Source organism: Dermochelys coriacea, chromosome 4 (assembly GCF_009764565.3).
Source record: "Dermochelys coriacea isolate rDerCor1 chromosome 4, rDerCor1.pri.v4, whole genome shotgun sequence".
In the NCBI taxonomy this organism is placed as follows: Eukaryota; Metazoa; Chordata; order Testudines; family Dermochelyidae; genus Dermochelys; species Dermochelys coriacea.
The window spans coordinates 143,589,869-143,616,886 of NC_050071.1; the positions used below are offsets into that span (position 1 = coordinate 143,589,869).

The 27,018-nt window shown below is 49.1% G+C and overlaps 1 protein-coding gene across 1 annotated transcript in view; it reads right to left on the minus strand.

Annotated features, from left to right (window-relative positions):
- The window catches only part of LOC119854738 (shootin-1-like), a 45,224-nt gene extending 18,206 nt beyond the window's left edge, over positions 1–27,018 (minus strand). Inside the window, 7 exon segments of the mRNA XM_038399746.2 lie at positions 959–1,040; positions 2,252–2,349; positions 6,487–6,643; positions 7,878–7,972; positions 13,583–13,643; positions 22,478–22,527; positions 26,332–27,018. Of these exon segments, the coding sequence (XP_038255674.1) occupies positions 959–1,040; positions 2,252–2,349; positions 6,487–6,643; positions 7,878–7,972; positions 13,583–13,643; positions 22,478–22,527; positions 26,332–26,368 (580 nt within the window). The 5' untranslated portion in view covers positions 26,369–27,018.

Sequence of the window (27,018 nt, forward strand, 5' to 3'; positions counted from 1 at the left end):
AGAGTACACCTCCAGCTGCCATGTAGCTGTCGCTTGAGTCTGTGCCTGAACAATGGGGTAACACTGCCCTACCTCACAGGGGCCGTGGGAAGAAGATAAAATACATGAAAGATGGGGAGGTGTGACAGTAATGGGGGCCAGATAACTCCCACAGGTAGGTTCTTTGAGGGGCTCAGACAGGAGTTCTAGCAACGGATTTTCACCAGGTGCTTGGTGGGATGTGTGGTTCACAGACACAGGTGCTTTGGAGCACAACAGCTAAACATCTAGGTACTCATCAAAATAAACTCTTTGATCCCACCCCTCTGCCCCCCAAGTTCCATCCGAGCTCTGGGAATGAACCAGATGGGAATGGGAAAGGAGGAGCAAGCAGAGGGGACAGGACAAAGAAAGGAAAAAACCCCATGGGAGCAGGTTCCCAGGAAACTCCACCCACAGCAGCAGAGATACAGCTGGGCTGGACTTGGCCCAAGCTGTGCTCAGTGACCTGGGCTTGGAAAAGGGGTGTGTGTGTGTGTGTGTGTGTGGGGGGGGGGGGGGGGGGAATATGTTTGTGAAACATTTCGAAAATTCGGAATTGCATTTCCATTCCACAAGTTTCCAAAAGGCCCAGTTCCTACTTACCAGGAGGGTTTTTTCCCCTTGAGAAAACCTTGTACTGAAAATATTCATTTTTGAAAATGTTCTGAGTCACTTTGCGCGTGCATGTCTTATTTCTCTGATTTCCCCCACCCCCTTTGCCATGGAAAAAAAGGGAAAATGCTAGACTGAAAAACAAAGGAAAAAAACAAACAAAGGGCTAAAGTTTTCATTCGGTGGTTTCACTGGACAACAAAAGAGAAATTAAAAAAAAAAGTTGGGGAAACTTTTCAGTGTGGCAGGAAGGCCAGTGTTTCACTGGAAACACGGCACCGGAGAAGTTTGGAGCAGTTCTGCCACGACCGTGCGGTGGACTCACCTCTCTTGTACTTCTTCAGGGCCTTGTGACTCCAGTCCATTGCAGCCTGCAGGGACCCCCTCTCTGCTCGCTCCTCTTCCACCTGCAGTGGGACACAGGGTGTTTGTAGCCGGTTCTTTATTTGCACCAAACTCAGCCCCATTGACTTCAGTGGCCTGTTGGCTTGAGCAGATCCTGGGCTTGATCCAACCCCTGCAGCTATGGGTAGGGGGCAGCGTTCACCCCAGGGAGGGCAGGGGCCTGTGCACAGAGAGGCCTTTGGATCTGGCAAGCTTCCCCCTCCCTAGCTCAGACATCCAGGGAATCTGCGCCCAAGCAGTAGCAAAGAGCCGCAAGGACAGTCAGGCACCGGGAAGGCTTGTAACTGCACTAGGGGGTCTCCAGCTTCCTAAGGCAGGTTGAAGGCTGAGAGTGGCACTGAGCGAGCTCTGGACTGGGCTCTGGGGGGCTGAGTTTATACTGGAGCTCAGGGAGGGTCTGTGTGAAATCCTCTGCCATTAGCTCCGATACTGAAGCCATCATTCCGCCCCAGGAGAAAAGTTCTTGCTGTGAAAGGCGACTGCTGCTGGGTTGTGCTGGCCAAAGCCAGTGGCTTAGACTGAGCTACTGCAAGCACCAAGGGCCCTTCGGCCAGCTTGACTAGGCCCATGGGGAACAGCCCTGGCGGAGGGGGGGTCCCCAGCAGGTATGGAGCCAGTGTAGCTGGCATGCTGGGGGCATTCCAGGGGTGAGCCGGAGCTCAGCTGCAGTCTGGCAATTCCCAGATGCAGCAGCAGCCTGTACAGGCCGTGAGTAGCTGAGTGCAATTCAGGGCAGCCCCCAGGCTGCTCTAAACTGTGGTGAAGGGGAGTTGCCCCGGGCAGCCCCAGCATTGGGCACAAACAAAGGCAGAATCTCCCAGCCCCCTGGGGCTCTGAGCCAAGGCCAGGGAGGAATTCAGCCTTTATTTTCTTAGGGGGAAGCTTGGGATTGGATCCCCTCAGACATACACCAGAAAGTGATGAGGCCCACAGCATGCAGCAGCTCAGCTGGCCACCTGTGTCCCGATTATTGATTTATACTATGGTAGCACCGAGCACCTCACTGTACAGACACAGAACGAATAGACAGCCCTTGCCCCCATGACCTTACAATCAGCAAGTCAGGCTACAGACAGGCGGTGACAGACAGGGGAGCACAAGGTGATGAGAGGGCTCAGCACAGGGATCAGTGGGCTCAGCACAGCAGTTGCTGAGCTAAGTGAGCATCACGGCCAAGCAGAGCGTCAAGGAGGGTCTGGCGTTGGCACCGTACCTGCTCCCTGAGCTCTCTGATCTGGCTCTGCAGCTCCTGCACTTGGATGGTGAGCTCCTTCTTCTCCCCCAGCAGCCTGGAAACCTTTTCCTGCAAATCTGGAGACAGAGGAAGGGAAATAAAATGAGACGGCTTCTCTCTCCCTGCTTCGTGCAACAGACGCTGGTCCTATAGCAGCCAGGCCTGAGTGGAGGGCCACGTCCGCTCTGTGTCTACGGGCCTCCCTCTCGGTCTAGGGCACAGCGTGTGCTTCAGACTGATAGCTCTGCTAGACTGCTTGTCATCCACTGCTCTCATAGCACCTCCTCAAGGTGGGTCACTAGCACCCTCCCCATTTGACAGATGGGAAACTGAGGCACAGAACGGGGCGGTGACTTGCCTGAGCTCACTGAGCACCCAGGTCACTGCTCTATCCACTAGAGCATGCTGCCTCCAAAGTAAAGTCGTCTTAGCCGTCTCTGAACTTTGTGAAGGGAGAGGACGAGTGGGGTCAGACAGGGCTTAAGGGGGCAGGGCTGTGAGGGGAAGAGAGCGGCATATGAACGGTGCCCAGTAGGGAGCTAGGCCTTTGGCTCCTCCAAGCATTTCCGTGCCACAGAATGAAGTTGTTCCAGGGGAAAGGTGCCATCCTGGCAGCTCTGGAAACTGCAGGCCATGTCCAGCAGGCAATGGAAACACAACCATGGACCTGGTGGAAGGTAATGGACGCATAACCATCGCTGACCTGGAGAAAACCCCCCTCGGACAGGAAGGGAAGTCAGTGTCCACGGCCCAGGCTGTCCTCAGCCTCTCTAAGCAGTGCCCCAGCACCAGGGTGGGTTTTGGGATGTGGCTGCCTGTCTGCTAGGAGCTGGAATGAGACCCACCAACTCAGTGCACATAAGCCACCTAACAGCCAGCAGCTGCATATAGCTCCTACCTGCCTGGGATTGGATTTCAGCCTGTTCTCTCTCGGTACCTTGTACCCCATTCTGTCTGTGGTGGGCACATTCGGTGCCCCCTGCCTGGGGTCAGACTGGCATGGATGCCCTTAGCCCAACTGCATCCCCAGCTATGGTTTTCAGTCACCTCTACCCTTGGAATTTCACCCCTTGGGTTCCTTGAAGTGCACCAATGGAGTCTGATTTAGCAACTGGGCCGCTGGCGTCAGGGCTCAGTGCCCAAGTCCCCCTGCACCTTGTAAACAATTTTATGTAAATCAGCAAAAGCTGGAGACAGAGCCTGGGTCAAACCGGATTGTTCACATTGAAAAAGCTGGGCTAAGGGGTCTGCTGAGCTCCAGGTAAACTCATAAGAACAGCAAGACTGGGTCAAACCAAAGGTCCATCGAGCCCAGTATCCTGTCTTCCAACAGTGGCCAGTGCCAGGTGCCCCAGGGGGAATGAACAGAACAGGGAATCAAGTGATCCATCCTCTGTCACCCATTCCCAGCCTCTGGCAAACAGAGGCTAGGGTCACCATCCCTGACCATCCTGGCTAATAGTCATTGATGGACTTATCGGCCATGAACTTACCTAATTCTTTTTGAACCCTGTTATAATCTTGGCCTTCATAACATCCTCTGACAAGGAGTTCCACTGGTTGACTGTGCATTGCATGAAGAACTCACAGGTTGGCATGGCAACAAGCTGAATAATCCCCAAGCTGGTGAAACATGTGCCTAGCTGAAATCTGATGTGTTTTGACTGATTCCTGTTAGTGGGGTGAGGCTGTGTCCCTCCCGGGCCATTGTTCGAGGGTGTGTGTGGGGGGGGGGGTCACTCAGTAGAAGCAAGGGGACATGGACTGGAAGGAGCTAGCTTCGTCATCATGGCTTCCACCTCCACCATCTCCCAGGATGCACCATGACACCACTGGGCTTTCATTGTCCCAGTCCTGAAAGGCCTCCTGACCAGATCGGGCCAGAGAGAGGGAATCAGACGTGATCACCTCCTTCACCGGCCTTGGCTAAATCCTCAACAGCTCCTGGGATGGTAGACTAGGTTCCTGCTATCACCCCCTCCTTCGTGTGTCATCTCTTATTTCTTCTCTTTCCTCACACTTTCCGGTTGCCTTTGACCAATACGGGTCTGGCTGAGCCACTTTGGCAGTCCCACCCTGTGCAGCCCTGCGATCCGAGAGGTGGCTAAAAGCAACCCCTTCCGCAGCCCAATGTTGCTAACAGTTTGCCAGGTCTTGAGTGGCTGATAAGGCCACGTGTCGGGCTGTGTGTTCTCTAGCAGAGAGCGTCAGCACCAGAGAGAGATGCTGCATCTTATCTCTGTGCTGTTCTTTCCCTTCCCCTTTTGCGTGTCTTTTGTTTAAGGAAAACAGGAGCTGACTCCAATAGCAGTTACAACAAAACTAAACTTTGCTCTTATCCCTGCAACAAGGACAGTGTAACAAAACAGGTCCTCCTGGAGCACTCCCTCCTGGCTGGAGATAGCCCCACAGGACCCCTGCCTCAGTTTCCCCATTATTAAATTCCTCAAAGTCCATATTTGCTCTTTAATTCAATAATGCCCTTGCTACTGGCTAGTTTATTAACACAAATGCTTCAAACTAACCCCTCAAAAGTCAAAGTCTGGAGTCCATCCCCATAATACCAAGCCAGGCTCTTCTTCCGCCTTCCTCTTCAGCTGGAGTGGCGGGTTCTCAGACGGCCTGTACCCAAATCCAAAGCCCAAATGAAACGCATAAAGTAAACACCCACCCAAGGCTTAACAAAAATGCAAAGTAACCAAGCTCTGCCCATGCTGGGTTATGTTCTTAGCCCCTACTGGGCTCTCTCCAACTAGAGAGTTATTCCCTTATTGGACCTTCCGTCTCCCTGGGTTCAAAGACATCAGCAGGCAGATCTCCCTCCGCTGATCTCTTGACCCTGAGCTTTTCCAGCTGTCTCCACCCAGCTGCTCCCCATAACTCCTCTCTGGGGGCACCTAGTTTGCCTGCTCTCTGGCCTGCCAGCCCCCATCTGCTCCTTCCTGTCTCCTTTCCCAGCTGCCGCCTGACCCTTTATATGGGCCAGGTGTCTTCTCTCCAGTCCCATTAGAAAGCAATTAACCAGGCACTGGTGGACTGGGTCTGCTCCCTCTTCATGGGGCCAGCCCGTCTGTGCCATAGAAAAGGCTGTCAAACCGGATGTTCCCCGCTATAAAAACCTCTCTAGACAGAAAATAAGGGAAATTGTTACAATGAAAGTCTTACACGAGACTTTACATTTCAAAGGCTTTAACTGTTGTCCTCTCTCTTTCTGTGACTCCAGTAAAAGGGTAAAAAAGAGTCGTCAGCCATAACATGACACTAAAATCCAAACCTCACTGAAGGGTTGATTGTTATAAAAGTGAACATGGGTGTCCTAAACTTAACCTGTGTCTGGCCCGAGACACTCCCCTCTCTCCCCCTCCGCCCCCCCCCCCCCACTTCTCAACACAACAGCACCAGGGTCTGGCCCATGACAAGCTCTCCTCAGCCAGTGGTTCTCAACCAGGGTGTGTGTCCCCCCAAAGGTATGCAGGGCTCTTCCAGGGGGTACATCAACTCATCTAGATATTTGCCTAGTTGTACAACAGGCTACATAAAAAGCACTAGTGAAGTCAGTACAAACTAAAATTTCATACAATGATTTGTTTATACTGCTCTATATGTGATACACTGACATGCAAGTACAAGATTTATAAAATAAATCAATTGGAATATAACTATATGGTAAAAATGAGAAAGTAAAAGCAATTTTTCAGTACTAGTGTGCTGGGACACTTGTATTTTTATGTCTGATTTTGTAAGCAAGTCATTTTTAAGTGAGGTGAAATTTGGGGGTATGCAAGACAAATCAGCCTCCTCAATGGGGGTACAGTTATTGGGAAAGGTTGAGAGCCACTGTCCTAGGCACTACAGTAATACAAGCAATAAATTATAACAATAGGGTTCTGAATTGGCATCTGGGTGTCTCAACCGCAAAGCGAAAGACCTTATATTAGCATCCAAGTTTAAAAACTGGATTCAGATTAATTAGATCCTGGAATACCCCTCACACCACTCCCTAGGCAAGGATCTCCAGGTGGCAGCACTGTTATGTCCAAAGTCAGTTTAGCCATGGGGTTTCTTCTCTGCCCCACAGCCCTAGCTAAATGCCCAAACCCCATCCCAGCACTGGCTCAGTGTAAACACCTGGACTGGATTCCCAGGGGAGAGCCTCTTCTCTGGTTGTTCCCAAGTCTCTGTCTGGGACCCTGGGGCAGAGGCATGCAACTCACCTTTGATCTGCTGCAGATATGGATATGCTGGATCTTGACTTGGGTCAGAGGGGGAGTCTACTTCAGTGGCCAGACTCAGCACATCCTCGGGAAGCTGGTTCAACATGGGGAGCAGGGCCACGCTGATCCGCTTCAGCTTTTTGTTCTCCCTGTTCACCTACACACCGGGGTGCAAGAACAGACAAGAGCCCTTTGTACTGAGGCAGAGAGGCTGCAGGAAATAGAACCTGGAGCGTCTCTTACAACCAGAGGAAATGGGAACATAGGCCAGACTGGATCAGAACCAAAGACCATTTAACCCAGGAATCTGTCTCAGACAGTGGCCAGCACCAGCTGCTTCACAGGAAAGGAAAGTTTCCTCTTAGCACATTATAGTTGGTGTCTCATACACTAAAACCCCCTTCTGAAACCCATGGTTATATTTTTAGGGTTTATTATGACAACTCTGAATGTTCTCTTTATCCACATAGCTGACCAGTCCCTTTCTGAATCCTGCTAAGCTCTTGGCCTCAATAATTTCTTGTGGCAATGAGTTCCACAAGCCAACTGTGCATTTTGTGACAACATATTTCCCCCCTCTCACTTTTGAACTGGCTGCATTTCAATTCCAACAATTTCTCTCTCATCTGTGTCCCTTTATCCCATCCCCAGGTGTCAGATGCTGTTTGGCTTTTCCCTGCTTGCACTGCAGACAGCGATAATAATTGCATCATAAAGTACAGCTAGTTGTAAAATTCCCCCAAGGAAAACCGATGAAAATTAAGAAAATTTCATTTTCTTGATGAGGCTTTTAATTAACTTTTCAGCAGAAATTTGAATTCCAGAAAGATCTCAGCCAAACAAAAGTATGTAGATTTGGCAATGCTGCCACAGTGCCTCATGGGAGCTGTAGGTCAGGTGCCTCATGCTCACATTTGCCTCTAAAGCCATGCTCCCTGGTCAGACTACATCTCCCATAATTCAACATAATCTCCCCTCTCAGGGAGTCACAGGAGATGGTGCATCATGGGAGATGTAGTCCAGCTGAGGAGTCCAGCCTGTAGCCAAGAATGAGCGCGAGACACCTGAGCTACAACTCCCAGGGGGCACCATGGCAACATTTCCAAATAAATGTTGGGGGTGTTTGGTTTTCCAGCAGAAAATGTCTCTGTTTTCCACTCTTTGCAAACCATTTCATGTTGTGGAAACCCCAGTTTTCCACCAAAGAGCAGTTTAGCTGGACAGGTTTCAAGCAGCCCCAGCACTGGGTCTGACCACCCTGGGAGGCAAGCAGGGATCAGTCTGAGGAGCGATGTGACTGCTGCTTCCCCTCCCCTGCCTGCTTTGGCCCCGTGTGGGGAGCAAGGACTGGCAGCTGGCTAACGCTGCCCTGGCGGCTCCCTGGCCCTTACCTGGGCTGCATAGACTTCGGCTTGTTTGCGACATGATATTTCAATTTCATACTCCACCTCCAGCGCCGAGAGCTCGGCCAGCAGCCTCTGGGATGCTGTGAATGAGAAGGGGAAGCTGGCAGAGGCAGGATTCAAGCACCCAGCTCCACCCCCCAACACAGGGCTCCTAACAGAGCGCTCCATCCACACAGCCTGCCTCCGGCTCTAGTCCCATCACGGCCACCCCACGCTCCTTCATGGAATTTGCCCAGTACATAAGATGATAAGACCCCAGACTGGGTCAGACCAAAGGTCCATCTAGCCCAGTATCCTGTCTTCCGATAGTGGCCAGGGCCAGGTGCCCCAGAGGGAATGAACAGAACAGGGAATCATCAAGTGATCCACCCCCTTTTCATCAGTCCATTCATCAGGCCACTTCTCCAGTGGCAAATGGGGGCACCCGGTCCTGCCCCCTACTTCAAGTCCCAATCCAGGGACCCTGCAGATGGCAACCACATGCTACTTCCCCTTCAACTGCTCATTACATTTCCCCAGGCCACTTCACCGCAGCCCCAGCACCTTCTTCACCCTCACCTCAGCATATCAGTTCTGGCAGCCAGTCAGGAGCTCCCTCTGGCTCCCCCAGTCCCCACCAGCAACTGCTCTGTCCATGATGATAGATTCCATCCATCTGCTAGGAATCCAGTCCTCCCTCCTTGACCTCCAGGCTATGACTGACTGACTCTGGTCCAGCAGCTTCTTTTATATGAGCGCTGGGCCCTGATTGGTTGCTCCCTGCAGCCCTTCCCTGATTGACTGCACCCAACGCACTCCGAGGACTAACCTTCATGGCTCACTCCTGGGGTTAACCCCTTCTACACCCATGTGGGGTAGACACCCCATAACAGTGCCTCAAGAACTGCCTTGTTACCAGAATTGTTACCAGTTTATCCCCCTCCTCGGGCATCACTTTATAATGGCCTTGCTGTGGTAACCACTGCTTGGTGAGGCCATGGCAGGATTGTAGCCCTTAAGGCCGGTTCAGAACTTGGTGACATATATTTGGAATTGGTGAGATGTTAAAAGTTTCAGTAATAGCTTTGATGTTGTGTGGGACCTGAGAAAAAGAGGATTTCCATTAAGATATCAAGAAGAGAGACGTTCAATCAATAAGGAAGGCAAAATAACACCAGCACTGGCAGTTTTGAAGAAAGATGGGAAAAGAATGTGGCAATTTCAGACATCTGGTGCTGCATCCAGAAATGGTTAACAGGCAGTGCTGGGAGTAACATATTGTATTATTACTTCTTATATTTGCTTCTTTCAGCTAAATAACCATTTGGGCTAATGAAGGCTCCTGTGACTTGAAAAATCTGTCACGAAGTGCGTCTCTACACGGCTCATCACAAGAGCACATGACAAGTAAAGTTTACCTTGAAATGCTTAAAGCAGGAAAACACTTGTACGGATGTGCTGCTTAGTGGCAAAGGTGTCCTGCTGTCTTGGAGCATAACCAGAAATTCAGGAAGAATAGAGAGATTTTGAAGCAACTAGCTGATATTTCAGTTGTTTTATCTTGTCAAGAACTTGCATTATGTGGCCAATGTGAGATGGAGGAATCTGTCAGCCAGAGTAAGTTCAAGGAACATTTTGATTATTGCTTTTTGTCACAAAAAGGGGTTGAAGGCTTATTGGCAGAAAAATGTATTCATTTTTTCCAGCCTAAGAAAGACAATTCAGAATTAATTGTTCGAATGCGTGGCTGAAGAAATAACACCCTATATTGACCAGGAGATTGAAGAGTGTAGCTTGTTCACTTGCGAGATAGACAAAACAACCGAGCTTTCTCACTTAAACCAGCTTTCACTTGTGTTGCGCCACATGAACAAGAAGAGGCAAACACAAGAGAAGCTCATGGGTTTTAAAGATGTCAGCTCAGATCGAAATGCAGTTGCTTTGAAGCAGGTTGCGGATTCAGGGATATTAGAATATGACTACAAAACTTGTGTCTCCATCGTGTGATGGCACTGGAGCGCTGGCTGGTGAGCTGGGAGGTCTGAAAGCCCTAATTAAGAAGAAAAGGTTCCTCAAGTATTGTTTGTGCACTGTTTTGCATGCAGATTAAGTCTAATTCTCTAGTAAGGGGCACAGTGTATGAAAGAAACCTGTGGCTTTTTTGAAACCTTGCAAGGCTTCTCCACATTTTTTACATGCTCCAGGAACCACAGTGAACTGCTGGACCAAACTGTGGGCAGAAGGACCTTCCCTGGGTGCAGTTCAACAGCAGACTCTACATGCCATTGTCTTGGAAAGTGAGAAACCGGGCAAGGTGTTTCAAGAGATGTTCAGTGCCTGTGACTGGGATGGAGAATCTTAGCGACACGCTATAGGATGCCTTGCAAAATTAAACAACTTCTAGATTCTTTTCTTGGCATACTCCTACAGTAACATCTTCAGCATCACCGACATTCTCTATAATCATACAAGGCGGGGGAGGGAATATTGTTTATTGCACCAACTTCTGTTGGTGAGAGAGACAAGCTATCGAACTACACAGAGCTCTTCTTCAGGTCTGGGAAATGTATGTAGCTGTGATGCTCTGAGTACAACGTTGCACCAGCTCCAGTGACGTTATTGCATGCTTTGTCTCAAATAGAGAAAGGCAGACTGAGCTTCACTATCAATTAGATAAGCTTCCGTCTCCCTTATTGGATGTATAACTATCCATTTCTGGCCACGCCAGGACAAACTGCCTTGTTTGTTTTGAAATTTTTGAATTAATGATTTTTATATCGTATTTGTGTCTTTATGGTGAATATTCCACTAAACAATATGTGATTTTCAGGTTCTGATTTGCTAATAAATTATATGAGCACTTTTTTTAGTGCTAATGTTGCTTTTTTTTAATTGATGGGGTATATTAGAATGACCATAGCAACCGCAGTCTGTTATTTGAATTCACACTCAATTTAAGCAGAGGCATGTACAGTAGCTGAACAAGGTCAATTTATGTTTAGGACTTTAGCCTAAGCCAATATGTAAATTAATATGAAAATGTTGTGGGACTTTTAAACTATTTTTACTTGGAATTGCTCTTTTTTTCTCTCTCTCTGTAAAGAGATTAATTGGGGATGGCTCACTCAATGATTCCCTGTTCTGTTCATTCCCTCTGGGGCACCTGGCATTGGCCACTGCGGGAAGACAGGAGACTGGCCTAGGTGAACCATTGGTCTGACCCAGTCTGGCTGTTCTTATGATTCTTTTCCGTGTATTTAAAAATTGCCTTATAATAATAGCTATTCAATTATAAATTGGGTGGGGGTGGAAATGACTATTTTGTGATGTGTGCCTCGTCTGTCAAAAATGTCCCAGGCCACCACTGGACCCCAGGTCTGTAGAGTCCTAGTGCAGCACCCTACCCACTAGCCATCCCGGAGCATCTCTAGCTGTTTTGCTAGCCAAGTGGAAAATGTCTTCAGCACCCCAGTAGCTGAGCAAAAAAGGCCAGCCAATCAGTGGAGCAAAACTAGCCAGCCAATCAGAACCAAGCCAAAAAAAAAAAGGTGAGTGCTATGCCCTCCCCACCCCCCAGGAAGATGGTACCCAGGGAAAATGCCCTGCTTGCTTGCCCCTAGAACCAGCCCAGAGGCCATCCTTCCTGGCCTGGTATCCTGCAGCCTAATGCCAGTGCAGCTGTGTTTTACACTTGGCAGTTACAGATGGGCCCAAAGCAAAATGATCCCAGTCTCTGGGGCATGTCCAGAGCTTGACCTGCCGCTTGCGGCTTGATCTGGTTCTGCTCACCAGTGTGAGTGTGTGTGATTGGGGCTCCAGACCCTAGGGCCGCCCCGAGAACAATCCTGCTGTCCTCACCAGCCAGTCACTGCCCCACACTCCCCACCAACAACTGATTCAGTCCCTGTCTCTACCACCGTCTTTTTGTTCCATACATCACTCAACATGCTGGGAGGTGACCAGGACCCCGGGTCTCCGACTTGAGCTACAAAGCAGCTTTGTCAGCTGCTGCCGATAGTGGGTTTATAGCCCTCCCCGTGGTCCCAATCACCGGGGGCAGCATCCCTCACGCATGTATAAGAAGTCACATGTGACATGTCTGGTGCCCGCTTATTTTATCAATCTCTAGGAGTGAGCAGGATGATGGGGGATCCCTACTGGCTGGGGAGGTCTGTTTGCCCACCCAATGGGAGGTAACAGCATGACCACAGATGCTTTCTCCTTTAAAATAAGGGTGGTTGATATCCATATGCTCCTGTGAAAAGAGGATGGGCGTTGGGCTGAGCTCTCCCCTAGCTGCCCAGGCGAGGACCCATCGGCAGCTCCTGGTTATTCAAGGAGAGGGTGCGGGAGATCAGAGCAAAGGGTGAGGTTGGAAAGCCACTGGGGACACTCGGTATTGTGCAATGGACCATCCCAGGATAGAGAAAGGGGGTAATGGAGCAGCATAGATCCCACGTATCTGGGCAGGGAACCCGATTAGAACATAGTCCTGCTCCTAGCACCATGGGCTTGCTTGTCTGTGCAGCCGTGGGGCACGTATTCACAGCTCAGCCCTCTCCTCCCTGTGATGCAGAAGGGCCCCCGATTCTCTAGCCGCAGAGTGCACAGAGTGGACCGTGCATAGCTCCCAAAGGGCAGGGTGGGAGGCGGCTGTCTGTCTGGTCCATTAATGTACGTCTACACTGAAGCCAAGGGTGTCATTTTCAGCTTGAACAGACATACCCAGGCTAGTTCTGATTGAGTTAGAGTGCTAAAAATAACCACATTGATGGGGTGGTGTGAGCGGCGGGACGGGTTAGCCACCCAAAGTAGTATCCTGGTTATTTATAGCACACAAGCTTGAACAAAGGTAACGCCCATATGTCATCCCGATCTGGAAATTACAGCTCCAGCACTGGTGTAGACGTACCCTGGGATTGCCAGCTCTATGGGGCAGGGTCCTTGACGTCAGGGTGTTTGTGCAGCGCCTGGCACAATGGGGCCCCCCTTTCTGGTCGGCCCAGGGTCCCTGCTGTAATAAACTTGAGTTATGATACTGAGCTGCAGGAGGAATGGAATGGCTCAGCCAGACATGCAAACAGGATTTGTTTTCCCAGGTATCCCCCGGTGGCCACAAGGAACTTCAGGCAGAAAGTCAGATTTCATGGTCATCCTCAGGTCAGGTACACTGAGCAGTCAGTGCATACCGTGGCTTTAATCCACAGCTTGTCCGGTAGGCAGAAAAAATGGATTTGCCAGACCAGGATTTTGCTCATTCCAGGCTGTCCGATGAGAGGAACAGGTCTGGACAACATGGGGGTTAGAATCTCCCGTGGCCTGGCTTAACCAGTACTCTGACCATGGTACAGTAGCATCAGAGGCCTTGACTGAATTCAGAGCCCTGTTGTGCTGGATGCGATACAGACACGTAGCTGGGGAAAGCTGACGCACAGACAGGCGATGTGACTTGTCCAAAGGCACCCAGCTGGTCGGTGGCAGAGCTAGGGAGAGAACCCAGGTCTCCTGGTTCCCAGCTTGCTGCCCTATTGCCTGCACAGGTGGGAGGTTGGCTTTAGGAGAACAGGCCCCACTATCTACTTCCCAGCCTCCATATCCTGCCATCTTTAATGAGCCTGGAGACTACACGCCTCATAATTGTCTGCATCTCACTCCCGTGAATTTTGGGGGGAAGGAGAGGAAGAAGAGGGAGGCCAAGGAACAGGACTCACCTTGCTCAAACTCAGACAGCTTCTCTTTAGCTTCATCCCTCTCCTGGTGGAGGACCTCATGCTGCAGGCAAAAGCAAGGAGACAACACTTCATTTACACATTCTTTTGTCCCGAAGGATCCCAAAGCACTTCACCCACCACTCAAAAGCAGCCACCTCTGGGGTGATGCATGGCACCTTTGTTTAACACCGGGCCATGGTTTGGGACAGGAAGCAAAGGATCCTATATCCAATAAAAACTGCAGGGGATGTGAGGAAGGAAACGTAGTCACACGTGTTAGGATTTGGTCAAGACTAGTGGGCTACCTGCTGCTCTGGGGCTTAGTCATTTTCACTGACCGTGACTGATCAGGATGTTGGTTTTGTGTTTCGTCCAATGCCCCCCATGGCACAGGGCCATGAGAGAGGGACTATTGCCCCATAGTCAGTCCCCTTGGCTCTACCGTCTCTGTGCCAGGCTGGGTTAGTTATTTTGGTCCTGGTGGAGGGCTTTGTGAGTGGAAGGGAGGCCTCTGGGGGAGATGTAGACTTCTTTCAGAACACAAAATTCTATTCAATGATGAAAAAAGAACGCTCAACTGTAGCTGTTGTGACTGGGAGTAGCAAAAGATGAATTCCTACTTTTTTCATCCCAGGAAACAGAGCACAAAGATCCGTTCGAGCCACTAGTGATGATAAAAAAAGAAGTTGAAGTCAAATCTTCATTCATTCATCGTATGATATTCCACTCTGTGTTCAAATTCTCTATTCTGTCCTGAGCACATGGCAGCCCCATTGCTGGTAGTGCCTCACTCCATTCCACTGTCAGTGTTTTATAGGACAGGGATCTGTAAAAACTACGTAGAGGGTGAGTAGAATCTAGAAGTTGCTGTTGTCGATGTTTAAGAATCAAGTCTGTGTCCTTTTTCAGTTGTCATAACAAACACTTCTTGTCCTCTCCACTTAAGGATTCAATATAAATGCCTTCATTAGTCAACTTTTGGACTGAAGTCTTTGCTTCTTCCAGTACTTTTTCAGTGGATAGCTCTCTGATTGATCCAAATGTAGCTCCTATTGCTGGACAAAGATCTACTACTGTTGTAGCAGATGCCTGGATGACATTGTTTAATGACCCAAGTGGTTTCAACAGTAGACTTACAAGGGAGAGAATGGCAATAGTCTTCTCTGAATGTAGTAGCAAAAGTAATCCACCAGCCTCACTACTTAGAGCCATCCCATCTTGGTAGATACTTTCCAAAGCCAGTAATAACCACTGGAGTAATTTTAAGACAACAGCCAAGGATCGCTCATGAGAAAGCCAGAGGGTTTTCCCAGGTTGGACTAATTTGAACTTCAGTCCCAGTGTATCTTCTATATTTTCCAAGATATTCAGTCTTTTTGGACTCTTGCTGAAAAAAAAATAGAATGAAGACATTACATTTATAGCTTTTTAAATGTCTTTTGAAGAGTCTTCCGCTCATACTAGTGCTAGTTGGAGTAGATGGCCTCTGCAGTGTGTATAGGAGAGACTAGGGTTACACTTTTCTCTCAGCAAAGCTTGTGCTCCACCATGTCTTCCAGAGAAGTCTGCAGCTCCATCAAATGCACAAGCAGCCATCTGTTTGGGGTCCAATTGACAAACATTTAACTCTTCTAAGATGTGGGTTGTCACAGATGCAGCCGATGTGTCTTCTATAACTTGAACATCTAGAAATGCATCTATAGGCCTACCCCTGACATCAAGATAACGTACAAAATGACTTAATACTTGATGCCCATTTGCATTGGTGCATTCATCAGCCATGTATGCAAATTTTTTTAATGTGGTGACATTGTTCTTCACTTTTTCAACTGTTGAGTTTTTCACTGTTGCACCACATGCTTCTAGTCAGTCAGCTGAGTTTCTTGCAGAAAGATAGTGAGCATTTGCTGGTCTTTTTCGGAACCAGTGTTCAACTTCAGGATGAACAAGTGACAATGCACTTAGCATTGGCCTCCAGTTTGTAGTATGTGGTATCTCTTGCTTAAATAGAAAGTATGATGCCACAGCCATGTTTGTTCACATGAACTGTGTTGTGTCTCCAGCATTCTTAACAGCGTCATTAACACTCACCGGTGTGGTCCTTGGTCAGTGGAGACTCAGAGTTCAGAGGTGCTTTCACATGAGTTCACCTCCCAGGTTGGGGGCAAGAAGGCACCTTGCTTGTTCCTCCAGCTACTCACTGTTTGCTCTGGCCACTGATGTTCATTGTGCCACCATTCACTCCATCGCTTTGTTGGAGTAATGGTCTCAAGTTGCAGTGCGGGAGGTCTAGGTTGGATATTAGGAAAAACTTTTTCACTAGGAGGGTGGTGAAGCACTGGAATGGGTTACCTAGGGAGGGGATGGAATCTCCTTCCTTAGAGGTTTTCAAGGTCAGGCCTTCAAACCCCAGGCTGGGATGATTTAGTTGGGGATTGGTCCTGCTTTGAGCAGGGGGTTGGACTAGATGACCTCCTGAGGTCCCTTCCAACCCTGATATTCTATGATTCTGTTGCCAATGGCCCTGCGCTGTCACCTTCTGCTGCCACCTGCCACTGTGACCTCTGCAAGTTGGTCTCTTGAGGTTTCACCAGCTCTCCGTGATTTCAGCTGAGCTCTCAGTGGGGGAACCTCACTGCTAGTGCAGACTGGGCCGTTTCTGCCACAGAAACACTGTCCCACCGCAGGTCTTAGCACTTAGACGTGATCATCAGTGATTTCAGCTGTAATGGTCACTTAACAGAACAAAAGACTATCTATGGAGCCTAATCAGCTCTGTCTTTAAACAGTGGAGAGGGGCAGGTCAGCCAGTACTTGTGACTGAGCCCTGGTCTACACTAGGCGTTGAGGTCAAATTTAGCAGCGTTAAATCGATTTAATCCTGCACGCGTCCACATGATGAAGCCCTTTTTTTCAACTTAAAGGGCTCTTAAAATCGATTTCCTTACTCCACCCCACAAGGGGATTAGCGCTGAAATCGGTTTTGCTGGGTCGAATTTGGGGTACTGTGGATGCAATTAGTCGGTATTGGCCTCCGGGAGCTATCCCAGAGGGCTCCATTGTGACTGCTCGGGACAGCACTCTCAACTCAGATGCACTGACCAGTGTGACGGGGCAAGGCCAGATGGCTATGGAAGAGTAGTGGGAGATAGATATGTTAGCTCCAGGCTAAAAAAATCCCTGGTACCAGGATAAGTGAAATGACAGCTGCTCCAGGTCAATTAAGACACCTGGGGCCAATTAAGAACTTTCCAGAAGGCAGGGAGAAGGCTAGGTTGATTGGAACACCTGAAGCCAATCAAGGGCTGGCTGAAACTAGTTAAAAGCCTCCCAGTCAGTCAGGTGGGGGGTGCATGTCAGGAGCTGTGGGAGGAAGTTGTGCTGTTGGAGAGGCTGAGTAGTACACACCATATCAGGCACAAGGAAGGAGGCCCTGAGGTAAGGTTTAAGTGGAGCTTGAGGAAGTGAGGGCTGCTGTGGGGGAAGTAGCCCAGGGAATTGTACATGTCATATTTCTAAAAGGTCAGCTACCATAGCTGATACTATTAGGGTCCCTGGGCTGGAGCCTGGAGTAGAGGGTGGGCCCGGGCTCCCCCCCCACCTTTGCCCCCTGATTAATCACTGAGACTGGGAGACAACAGAGACTGTGCAAGGAAGGATAACTTCTCCTCACCTCCCTCACCGGCTTATGATGAAAATGGCTCAGTAGATTGTGACCCTTGGCTCTAGAGAGAGAAGGGTAACGTGGAGGGTCACGGTGAGACTCTGAGGCTAGCGAAATCCGCCAGGAAACGCGGGACCCAGAGCTTTGTCACACTAGGTAGAAAGGAAAAGGCCCACAAACTTTTAAATTTCAATTTCCTGTTTGGCCAGTGTGGCAAGCTGCAGGTGACCATGCAGAGCTCATCAGCAGAGGTGACCATGCAGAGTTCATCAGCAGAGGTGACCATGATGGAGTCCCAGAATCGCAAAAGAGCTCCAGCATGGACCGAACGGGAGGTACGGGATCTGATCACTGTATGGGGAGAGGAATCCATGCTATCAGAACTACGTTCCAGTTTTCAAAATGCCAAAACATTTGTGAAAATCTCCCAGGGTATGAGGGAAAGAAGCCATAACAGGGACCCGAAGCAGTGCCGCGTGAAACTTAAGGAGCTGAGGAAAGTCTACCAGAAAACCAGAGAGGCGAATGGCCGCTCCGGGTCAGAGCCCCAAACATGCCGCTTCTATGGTGAGCTGCATGCCATTTTAGGGGGGTCAGCCACCACTACCCCAGCCGTGTTGTTTGACTCCTTCAGTGGAAATGGAGGCAACACGGAAGCAGGTTTTGGGGACGAGGAAGACCATGATGATGAGGTTGTAGATAGCTCACAGCAAACAAGTGGAGAAACTGGTTTTCCCAACAGCCAGGAACTGTTTCTTACCCTGGACCTGGAGCCAGTACCCCCCAAACCCACCCAAGGCTGCCTCCCAGACCAGCCAGGCAGAGAAGGGACCTCTGGTGAGTGTACCTTTTAAAATACTATACAAGGATTAAAAGCCAGCATGTTTAATGATTAATTTGCCCTGGCATTCGTGGCTCTCCTGGATATACTCCCAAAGCCTTTGCAAAAGGTTTCTGGGGAGGGCAGCCTTATTCCATCCGCCATGGTAGGACACTTTACCACTCCAGGCCAGTAGCACGTACTCGGGAATCATTGTAGAACAAAGCATTGCAGTGTATGTTTGCTGGCATTCAAACAACATCCGTTCTTTATCTCTCTGTGTTATCCTCAGGAGAGTGACATCATTCACGGTCACCTGGTTGAAATAGGGTGCTTTTCTTAAGGGGACATTCAGAGGTGCCCATTCCTGCTGGGCTGTTTGCCTATGGCTGAACAGAAATGTTCCCTGCTGTTAGCCACGCAGTGGGAGGAGGCAAAATGCGACCTTGTAACAAAAGCACATGTGCTATGTATGTAATGTTAACAGCCAGGTTTACCGTGAAAGAGTGTACCCATTGTTCTATAAAATGTGTCTTTTCAAATACCACGGTCCCTTTTTTTTCTCCACCAGCTGCATGTGTTTCAAGGATCACAGGATCTTCTCCTTCCCAGAGGCTAGCGAAGATTAGAAGGCGAAAAAAATGCACTCGCGATGAAATGTTCTCTGAGCTCATGCTGTCCGCCCACACTGACAGAGCACAGACGACTGCGTGGAGGCAGACAATGTTAGAGTGCAGGAAAGCACAAAATGACTGGGAGGAGAGGTGGCGGGCTGAAGAAAGTAAGTGGCAGGCTGAAGAGAGGGCTGAAGCTGAAAGGTGGCAGCAGCGTGATGAGAGGAGGCAGGATTCAATGCTGAGGCTGCTGGAGGATCAAACTAATATGCTCCAGTGTATGGTTGAGCTGCAGGAAAGGCAGCAGGAGCACAGACCGCCACTAATGCATCCGATGAAGTGAGCTGTAGCTCACGAAAGCTTATGCTCTAATAAATTTGTTAGTCTCTAAGGTGCCACAAGTACTCCTTTTCTTTTTACAGCCCCTGTGTAACCAACCACCCTCCTCCCCAAGTTCCATAGCCTCCTCACCCAGACGCCCAAGAACGCAGTGGGGGGGGGCCTCCGGCCACCCAGCCACTCCACCACAGAGGATTGGCCAAGTAACAGAAGGCTGGCATTCAATAAGTTTTAAAGTTTTAAACTTTTAAAGTGCTGTGTGGCCTTGACCTTCCCTCCTCCACCACCCCTCCTGGGCTACCCTGGTAATTATCCCCCTATTTGTGTGATGAATTAATAAAGAATGCATGAATGTGAAGCAACAATGACTTTATTGCCTCTGCAAGCGGTGATCGAAGGGAGGAGGGGAGGGTGGTTAGCTTACAGGGAAGTAGAGTGAACCAAGGGGCAGGAGGTTTCATCAAGCAGAAACAAACAGAACTTTCACACCGTAGCCTGGCCAGTCATGAAATTGGTTTTCAAAGCTTCTCTGATGCGCAGCGTACCCTCCTGTGCTCTTCTAACTGCCCTGGTGTCTGGCTGTGTGTAACCAGCAGCCAGGCGATTTGCCTTAACCTCCCACCCCGCCATAAACGTCTCCCCCTTACTCTCACAGATATTGTGGAGCGCACAGCAAGCAGTAATAACAGTGGGAATATTGGTTTCACTGAGGTCTAACCGAGTCAGTAAACTGCGCCAGCGTACTTTTAAATATCCAAATGCACATTCTACCACCATTCTGCACTTGCTCAGCCTGTAGTTGAACAGCTCCTGACTACTCTCCAGGCTGCCTATGTATGACTTCATGAGCCATGGTATTAAGGGGCAGGCTGGGTCCCCAAGGATAACTATAGGCATTTCAACATCCCCAATGGTTATTTTCTGGTCTGGGAAGAAAGTCCCTTCCTGCAGCTTTTGAAACAGACCAGAGTTCCTGAAGATGTGAGCGTCATGTACCTTTCCCAGCCATCCCACGTTGATGTTGGTGAAATGTCCCTTGTGATCCACCAGTGCTAGCAGCACTATTGAAAAGTACCCCTTGCGGTTTATGTACTCTCTGGCTTTGTGCTCCAGTGCCAAGATAGGGATATGGGTTCCGTCTATGGCTCCACCACAGCTAGGGTATCCCATTGCAGCAAAGCCATCCACTATGACCTGCACATTTCCCAGGGTCACTACCCTTGATATCAGCAGATCTTTGATTGCGTCACAGCAGCCCCCACAGTAGATTTGCCCACTCCAAATTGATTCCCGGCTGACCGGTAGCTGTCTGGCGTTGCAAGCTTCCACAGGGCTATTGTCACTCGCTTCTCAACTGTGAGGGCTGCTCTCATCTTGGTATTCTTGCACCTCAGGGCAGGGGAAAGCAAGTCACAAAGTTCCATGAAAGTGCCCTTACGCATGCGAAAGTTTCGCAGCCACTGGGAATCATCCTAGACCTGCAACACTATGCGGTCCCACCAGTCTGTGCTTGTTTCCCGGGCCCAGAATCGGCATGCCACATCATGAACCTGCCCCATTAGCACCATGATGCCCACATTGCCAGGGCATGTGCTTTGAAAGAAGTCTGTATCCATGTCCTCATCACTCTTGTAACCGCGCTGATGTCGCCTACTTGCCTGGTTTCGCTTTGCCAGGTTCTGATGCTGCATATACTGCTGGATAATGCGTGTGGTGTTTAATGTGCTCCTAATTGCAAAAGTGGATCTGAGCGGGCTCCATGCTTGCCGTAGTATGGCGTCTGCACAGAAAAACGGCGCGGAACGATTGTCTGCTGTTGCCCTGATGGAGGGAGGGGCGACTGACAACATGGCTTACAGGGAATTAAAATCAACAAAGGGGGTGGCTTTGCGAGAAACTGAATGGCTGCCTCAAGGACAGAACTCAAAACCTCAAGGATAGAACTCAAAACTGGGTTTTGCAGGCCGTTGATTTCACAGAGGGAGGGAGGGAGGAGAAAATGAATACAAAACAAATCTGATCTATTTCTTGTTTTGAGCCACTTCATCTATCTTTATACATCTTGCTGGCAGCAGATTGTGCAATACGACCGCTAGCCATCGTCACCTCCTGGGTGCTCAGCAGAAGACGCTGCAGTATGACTGCTGGCCATCATCTTCTGCTGGCTGCAGATTAAAAGACAGTGCACTGCCGGTAGGACTCAATCGCCATGAGACGAAACAAGGGAAATGACCTGGCTGAGTCACTCCCATGTTTGCCCAGGCGCCCGGTTAAAAGAGCACCCAGGACTACGTCGACAATGGCTACCAGTCATACTGCACTGTCTGCTGCCAAAAGGCAATAAACTGCTGCTGTGTAGCAATGCAGTACCACGTCCGCCAGCACCCAGGAGACATGCGGTGACGGTTAGCTGAGCGGGCTCCATGCTTGCCGTGGTATGGCGTCTGCACAGGTAACTCATGAAAAAAGGCGCAAAATGATCGTCTGCCCTTGCTTTTACGGAGGGAGGGAACGGGGGCCTGACGATATGTACCCAGAACCACCCGCGACAATGTTTTAGCCCCATCAGGCACTGGGATTTCTACCCAGAATTCAAATGGGCAGTGGAGACTGTGGGAACTGTGGGATAGCTACCCACAGTGCAAAGCTCCGGAAGTAGACGGTTGCCTCAGTATTGTGGACACACTCCACCGACTACAGGCACTTAGAGCATTTGTGTGGGGACACACACACTCAACTGTATAGAAACCTGCTTTCTACAAAACCGACTTCTATAAATTCAACCTAATTTTGTAGTGCAGAAATACCCTCAGGCAGACCATCAAGCAAAACACCTGTCCCCACCCTCCCTCTCGATGCCCTCAATCAGCAAAGGCTACATCCAGTTCTACTGCCCTTTACTCCTACAATAAGAATAACATTTCATCCACCCTCACCCCCCGCATTCAAGTGATTTGTCACCCAACCCCAGCCAAAATCTATCACTTGGGCAACACAGCTCTGTTTGCTGGATACCTGGGTAGATTAGGTGTGAATGTAAATACAATCTGGTCCTGAAGCCTTTCCCCCCCAGCCCCCAGCTCATCACTAGCTATCAGGGAGAGCTCATTTAGACTTTGCTTACAAATCATCATCTGAAATTGTTAGGTTGGCCAACATCACCGAAATGAATGCAGTGACATGGTCATAAAAACAACAGCTGTATAAGGAAGCTGGTCTCTGTTCATACTTTTCAAATCTATTATACCTTTTCAGATACACGTATTTTATCATACGCTGTATATGCTTTTAAAGTGTGTATTAATGTTTCAATTTCAATTCAATTGTCCAAACAATCACTAAATTGGCAACACTGCATGTAACTAGTTCACAAAACTGCGGGGGGGGGGAGAATTCAGGGTGGGTGTAGGGAAATCCTTGCTTGGGGAATAAAAACAAAACAGAAAACGACTCTGTACCGTAGCCACTTCTTCATCCTCAGAGGACTCGCTGTCAGACTCCAGGATGGCTGCAGGGAACAGAAAGCACAGACGGAAGTTACCACACTCAGCAAGAAGCATGAAACCTTTGCAGGAGTGCTCAGCATTCAAGCTGTGGGTCATCACGTCTTCCATGCCTGCAGCGCCTTCAGCCGAAGGGTCTCCATGTGTGTTCCAACTCCCCGGGAGGGACCCAGCACCCTCAAATACCCCAACATCTATGGGAGTCGAGACTGCCTTATGCCTTTTAGGGCCGTCTCCTGGGACTAAGTCACCTGCTCCAGAAAAGCAGCCACCATTGGTAGCTTCATGCATTTACATCATTGCCAACTCCTGCGATTGTACCACAAGTTTCATGTAAATTAGTATTCTTCTTCAAGCCCCAGCTCTTGGAGTCATGTGAGGATGTGAGAATCTACCATGTGTTGTTTTTTAAAAACGTCTCTTGATTTTTAAGCCATGCGATCCTGGCAGAGCAGGTGCCAGCTCATGCCAAGGCCCCTAGATCTCAACTGAACACTGACATAGCTGGAAACCAGTCTGCTCAGCTGTGTGTTAGTATTGTTTAGATAGGCATTAGAATGATAAGAATGTGTTTGGTGTTCAGACTTTATGGAATGCTTGTCAATTGTATTAATCTCACTTATAATACCTGTAGCCCATGTGATAAAGGTAATATTTAAGTATTTGCTCTGTAACTGCAAATCACCAGACAGGAGAGGAGCATTAATGAGCGTGAAATACTAGGAGCCAACAGGAGGTGTGATCTCCTGTCCCTCAAAGGAGGCCCATCAATGCCAGATGAGCTATTATGGAACATCAGGGGATGAAGTCTTTGTTGTTTGCTCTCCACCCCATGGAGAGGAGAAGTGCAAGTGAATTCCTCCCAACAGCTGAATTTGCAACTGGAAGCAGTAGCAGGGAAGGAATAAAAAGCCCTGACAAGGAGGAACTGTATCTTTCATGCTGCTTGGATGCTGAGGGGCAAGGATTACTAAGCATAAGCAAAAGATCCCTAGTGCTTGGCCTGGGTTAGCCCCAAAAGACACATAGAGCTTGCTTATTATAGAAACTTCTATGACTTTTTGAAACTTAAGATTGAAACTCATTTGTGTATCTGTGTTTACCTGTTTTAACCTTGTAAATAACTCTAATTTCTTTTTCCCACTTAACTAATCTTTAGACAGTTTATTGTAGGATTGGCTACAAGCATTGTCTTTGGTGTGAGCTCTAAGGTGCAACTGACCTGAGGTAAGTGACTGGTCCTTTGGGAGTGGGAGTAACCTGGATATTGTTGTGATCTTTGGTATAAGGGACCATCTGTCACAAAGGCAGGCTCACCTGGGTGGCAAGAGGGATCGGAGTACCCAAAGGGACTGTCTGTGACTCCATATTCAGGCTCTTATAGCATCCGAGAAGTTTACACTTGATAACTGGTTAGTGAAATCTAACTATAAAACTCACAACCAGTTTGGGGTTTGTGCCCTGCTTCTTTGCAACCTGCCCTGAGGTTGATCCTCACATCCCTGAGCCCCTGCAGGACAGCTTGCCAAGCCAATCCCATGAGCTTTTAGGGGCCTGATTCAGGACTGTGGCATGGTTGGGGATGGCGATGCTGATTGCTTTGCATCACTTTACCCACCTTTCCCCATTGCAAGGATTTCACCCCATTGCTCAAACAGGCGTGCAAGGAAGTGAAGCCCTGGAAGCCATGCTGGCCACTGAAAGCAGCTGGGAGCCCAGGAAAGAAGGGTCCACGTACGGTGTTATCTGGGCTTAGCAGGAAACTATCTGACATGGGCTGGAGGAGTGTCCGGGGGAGACAGACCGCGTGTGACTTTTCCATCTCTTAACATCTCTGATTGATGCAATGCAGGAAGCTGGGGGCACCTGTGGTGGTGTTTGGAATGGGGACTGCAGCAGGCGAGGGCCGCAGGGATAGAATTCTGGGGTGAACCCCCCTCACAAAACACTCTCCCCCACTCTGTGAGAAAAAGCAGACCCACTGACTCTGACCAGTCCTGGAGAGGGTGAAAAGTGCTGCCATTCACAGGCCACTCCTGCCTACCCAGGCCATATGTGTAGGAGCAAAGAATGTGGGTCCCACTTACAGGACGGGGGACTGCATCCTGGAGTGCAGTGATTCTGAAAAGGACTTAGGGGCCATGGCAGATGACCACTGGAACATGGCCTCCCAGGGCCATGCCGTAGCTAAGAGGGAGGAGGCGACCATTGGATGCATAAGCAGAGGAATATCAAGTAGGAGTAGGGAGGTGGCATTGCCTCGGTATATAGTATTAGTGAGACCGTTACTGGAACATTGTGTCCCGTTCTGGTTATCTCCACTTCTAAAAGGTTACTGAAAAATTGGAAAGCAGCTTTCAGAACATTACTGGGCAGCCCGGATATGCCAGATTCCCAGTGTCCTCCTGTTCAGACTAAAGTACAAACCCTGGGCCATTTAAGGCTGCCATGTTGCTTCATACCACAGCCAGGCCAAACTTTAGCGCAAGAGCAGAGACAGAGCTCTGATCCTCCAAGACCCCAACTACCTGGGTGAAATGGCAATCTCCATTAGCTACTAGCAGTATAGGGCCCATGACACACAGTGAAGCGGTTCAGCTTCCATCCTGCAGAGGGCCGTGGTATGCACACACCAGCAAGGTCATTACAGTTGTATAACAGAATCATAGAACTGGAAGGGACCTCGAGAGGTCATCTAGTTCAGTCCCCTGCACTCATGGCAGAACTAAGTATTATCTAGACCAATCCTAACTGGTGTTTGTCCAACCTGCTCTTAAAAATTTCCAGTGATGGAGATTCTACAACCTCCCTAGGCAATTTATTTCAGTGCTTGTTCACCCTGACAGTTAGGAATTTTTTCTTTATGTCCAACCTAAACTTCCCTTGCTGCAATTTAAGCCCATTGCTTCTTGTCAACTCCTCAGAGGTTAAGAAGAATAACTTCTCTCTCCCTCCTCCTTGTAACCACCTTTATGTACTTGAAAACTGTTCTCATGTCCCCTCTCAGTCTTCTCTTCTCCAGACTAAACAAACCCATTTTTTCAATCTTCCTCGGTCATGTTTTCTAGACCTTTCATCATTTTTGTTGCTCTTCTCTGGACTTTCTCCACATCTTTCCTGATATGTAGCACCCAGAACTGGACACAATACTCCAGCTGAGGACTAAGCAGTGTGGAGTAGAGCAGAAAAATTACTTCTCATGTCTTGCTTACAACACTCCTGCTAATACAGCCCAGAATGATGTTTGCTTTTTTTGCAACAGTGTTGCACCGTTGACTCATATTTAGCTTGTGATCCACTATGACCCCCAGATCCCTTTCCGCAGTACTCCTTTCTAGGCAGTCATTTCCCATTTTGTATGTGTGCAACTGATTGTTCCTTCCTAAGTGGAGAACTTTGCATTTGTCCTTATTGTCTGGACTCTACCAGTATGGGCACTTTAGCAATGCAGACAGACCTAGATGGACGGGTCAGACTCCTCCAGCCTCATCCCTTCGCCTGACATCAATGAGACTGCAGTGGGGTTATGATCCCCATACAACCAGCAGCTCCTGCACTGGACCAGACCAGTAGCCAGCCCAATCTGCCAGGGGCCAATGCCAGATGTCTCTAGGAAGAGAGACATTTCCAGTAGACTGCTCCTTGACTCAGCTGATGATCAGCTGATACCCTGGAGCATGGGATCACCCTTGTAACTTGCAAGTGCAACCGTACATGTGTATTCTCATTAAGAAACATTCTGATCCTTTTCTAAGAACCTGCTCAGCTGTTTGCAGCTCATGTTATCACATGCACTCGGGGGGCCTTACCTGGCAGTTGGCCAATGCTGTCGCTGGCACAATCCATTCTGAGCTGAGCTGACAGAGCTGTGTCTCCACGCTGGTGCTGCCTGTTGCCTCTGATGCAAGTTGACTGGTCTCCTTCCCCGTTTTCACAGAGGCTGGGTGTTTTCTATTCCTCAACCACATGGGAAACCAAAACCATCCCTCTTCCTGTGAAGTGGCAGTTGCAGTGGTGCATGCAGCCCGGGGAGCTTTAGCAACCATATCAAAGTAGGGACCCAGCAGCTGTGACAGGACAGGGCTGTTTCACCAGCAATTTGCAGGAATGATGAGCGTCTAAAGGGGCCCTGAACCTTGTGATCTCATTGGCATTGGTGCAAAGGGGGCACAAAATACTATGGGAGAGATTCTGTTTTATACAAAGGTCTTGTCTGCATGGGGAAGCTAGTCCAATGTAAGGCAGGGAGTGAATTTAAACTGCTAGAACAACAAGGAGTCCTTGTGGCACCTCAGAGACTAACACATTTAACTAACAAACCCCTCTGTAAACTTCTAGCTATTCCAAAGTGAGAGCATCCACCCGAGCAGCTATTGTGGAATAATTTACCCTGCAATAGCTACTCGGGTCAATTGCGCAGACAAGCCCCTTGACCATTTACACCTCTAGCCTTAAAGTGGCTTTAAAGTGAATACACTTGCTTTATGACCCCTTTA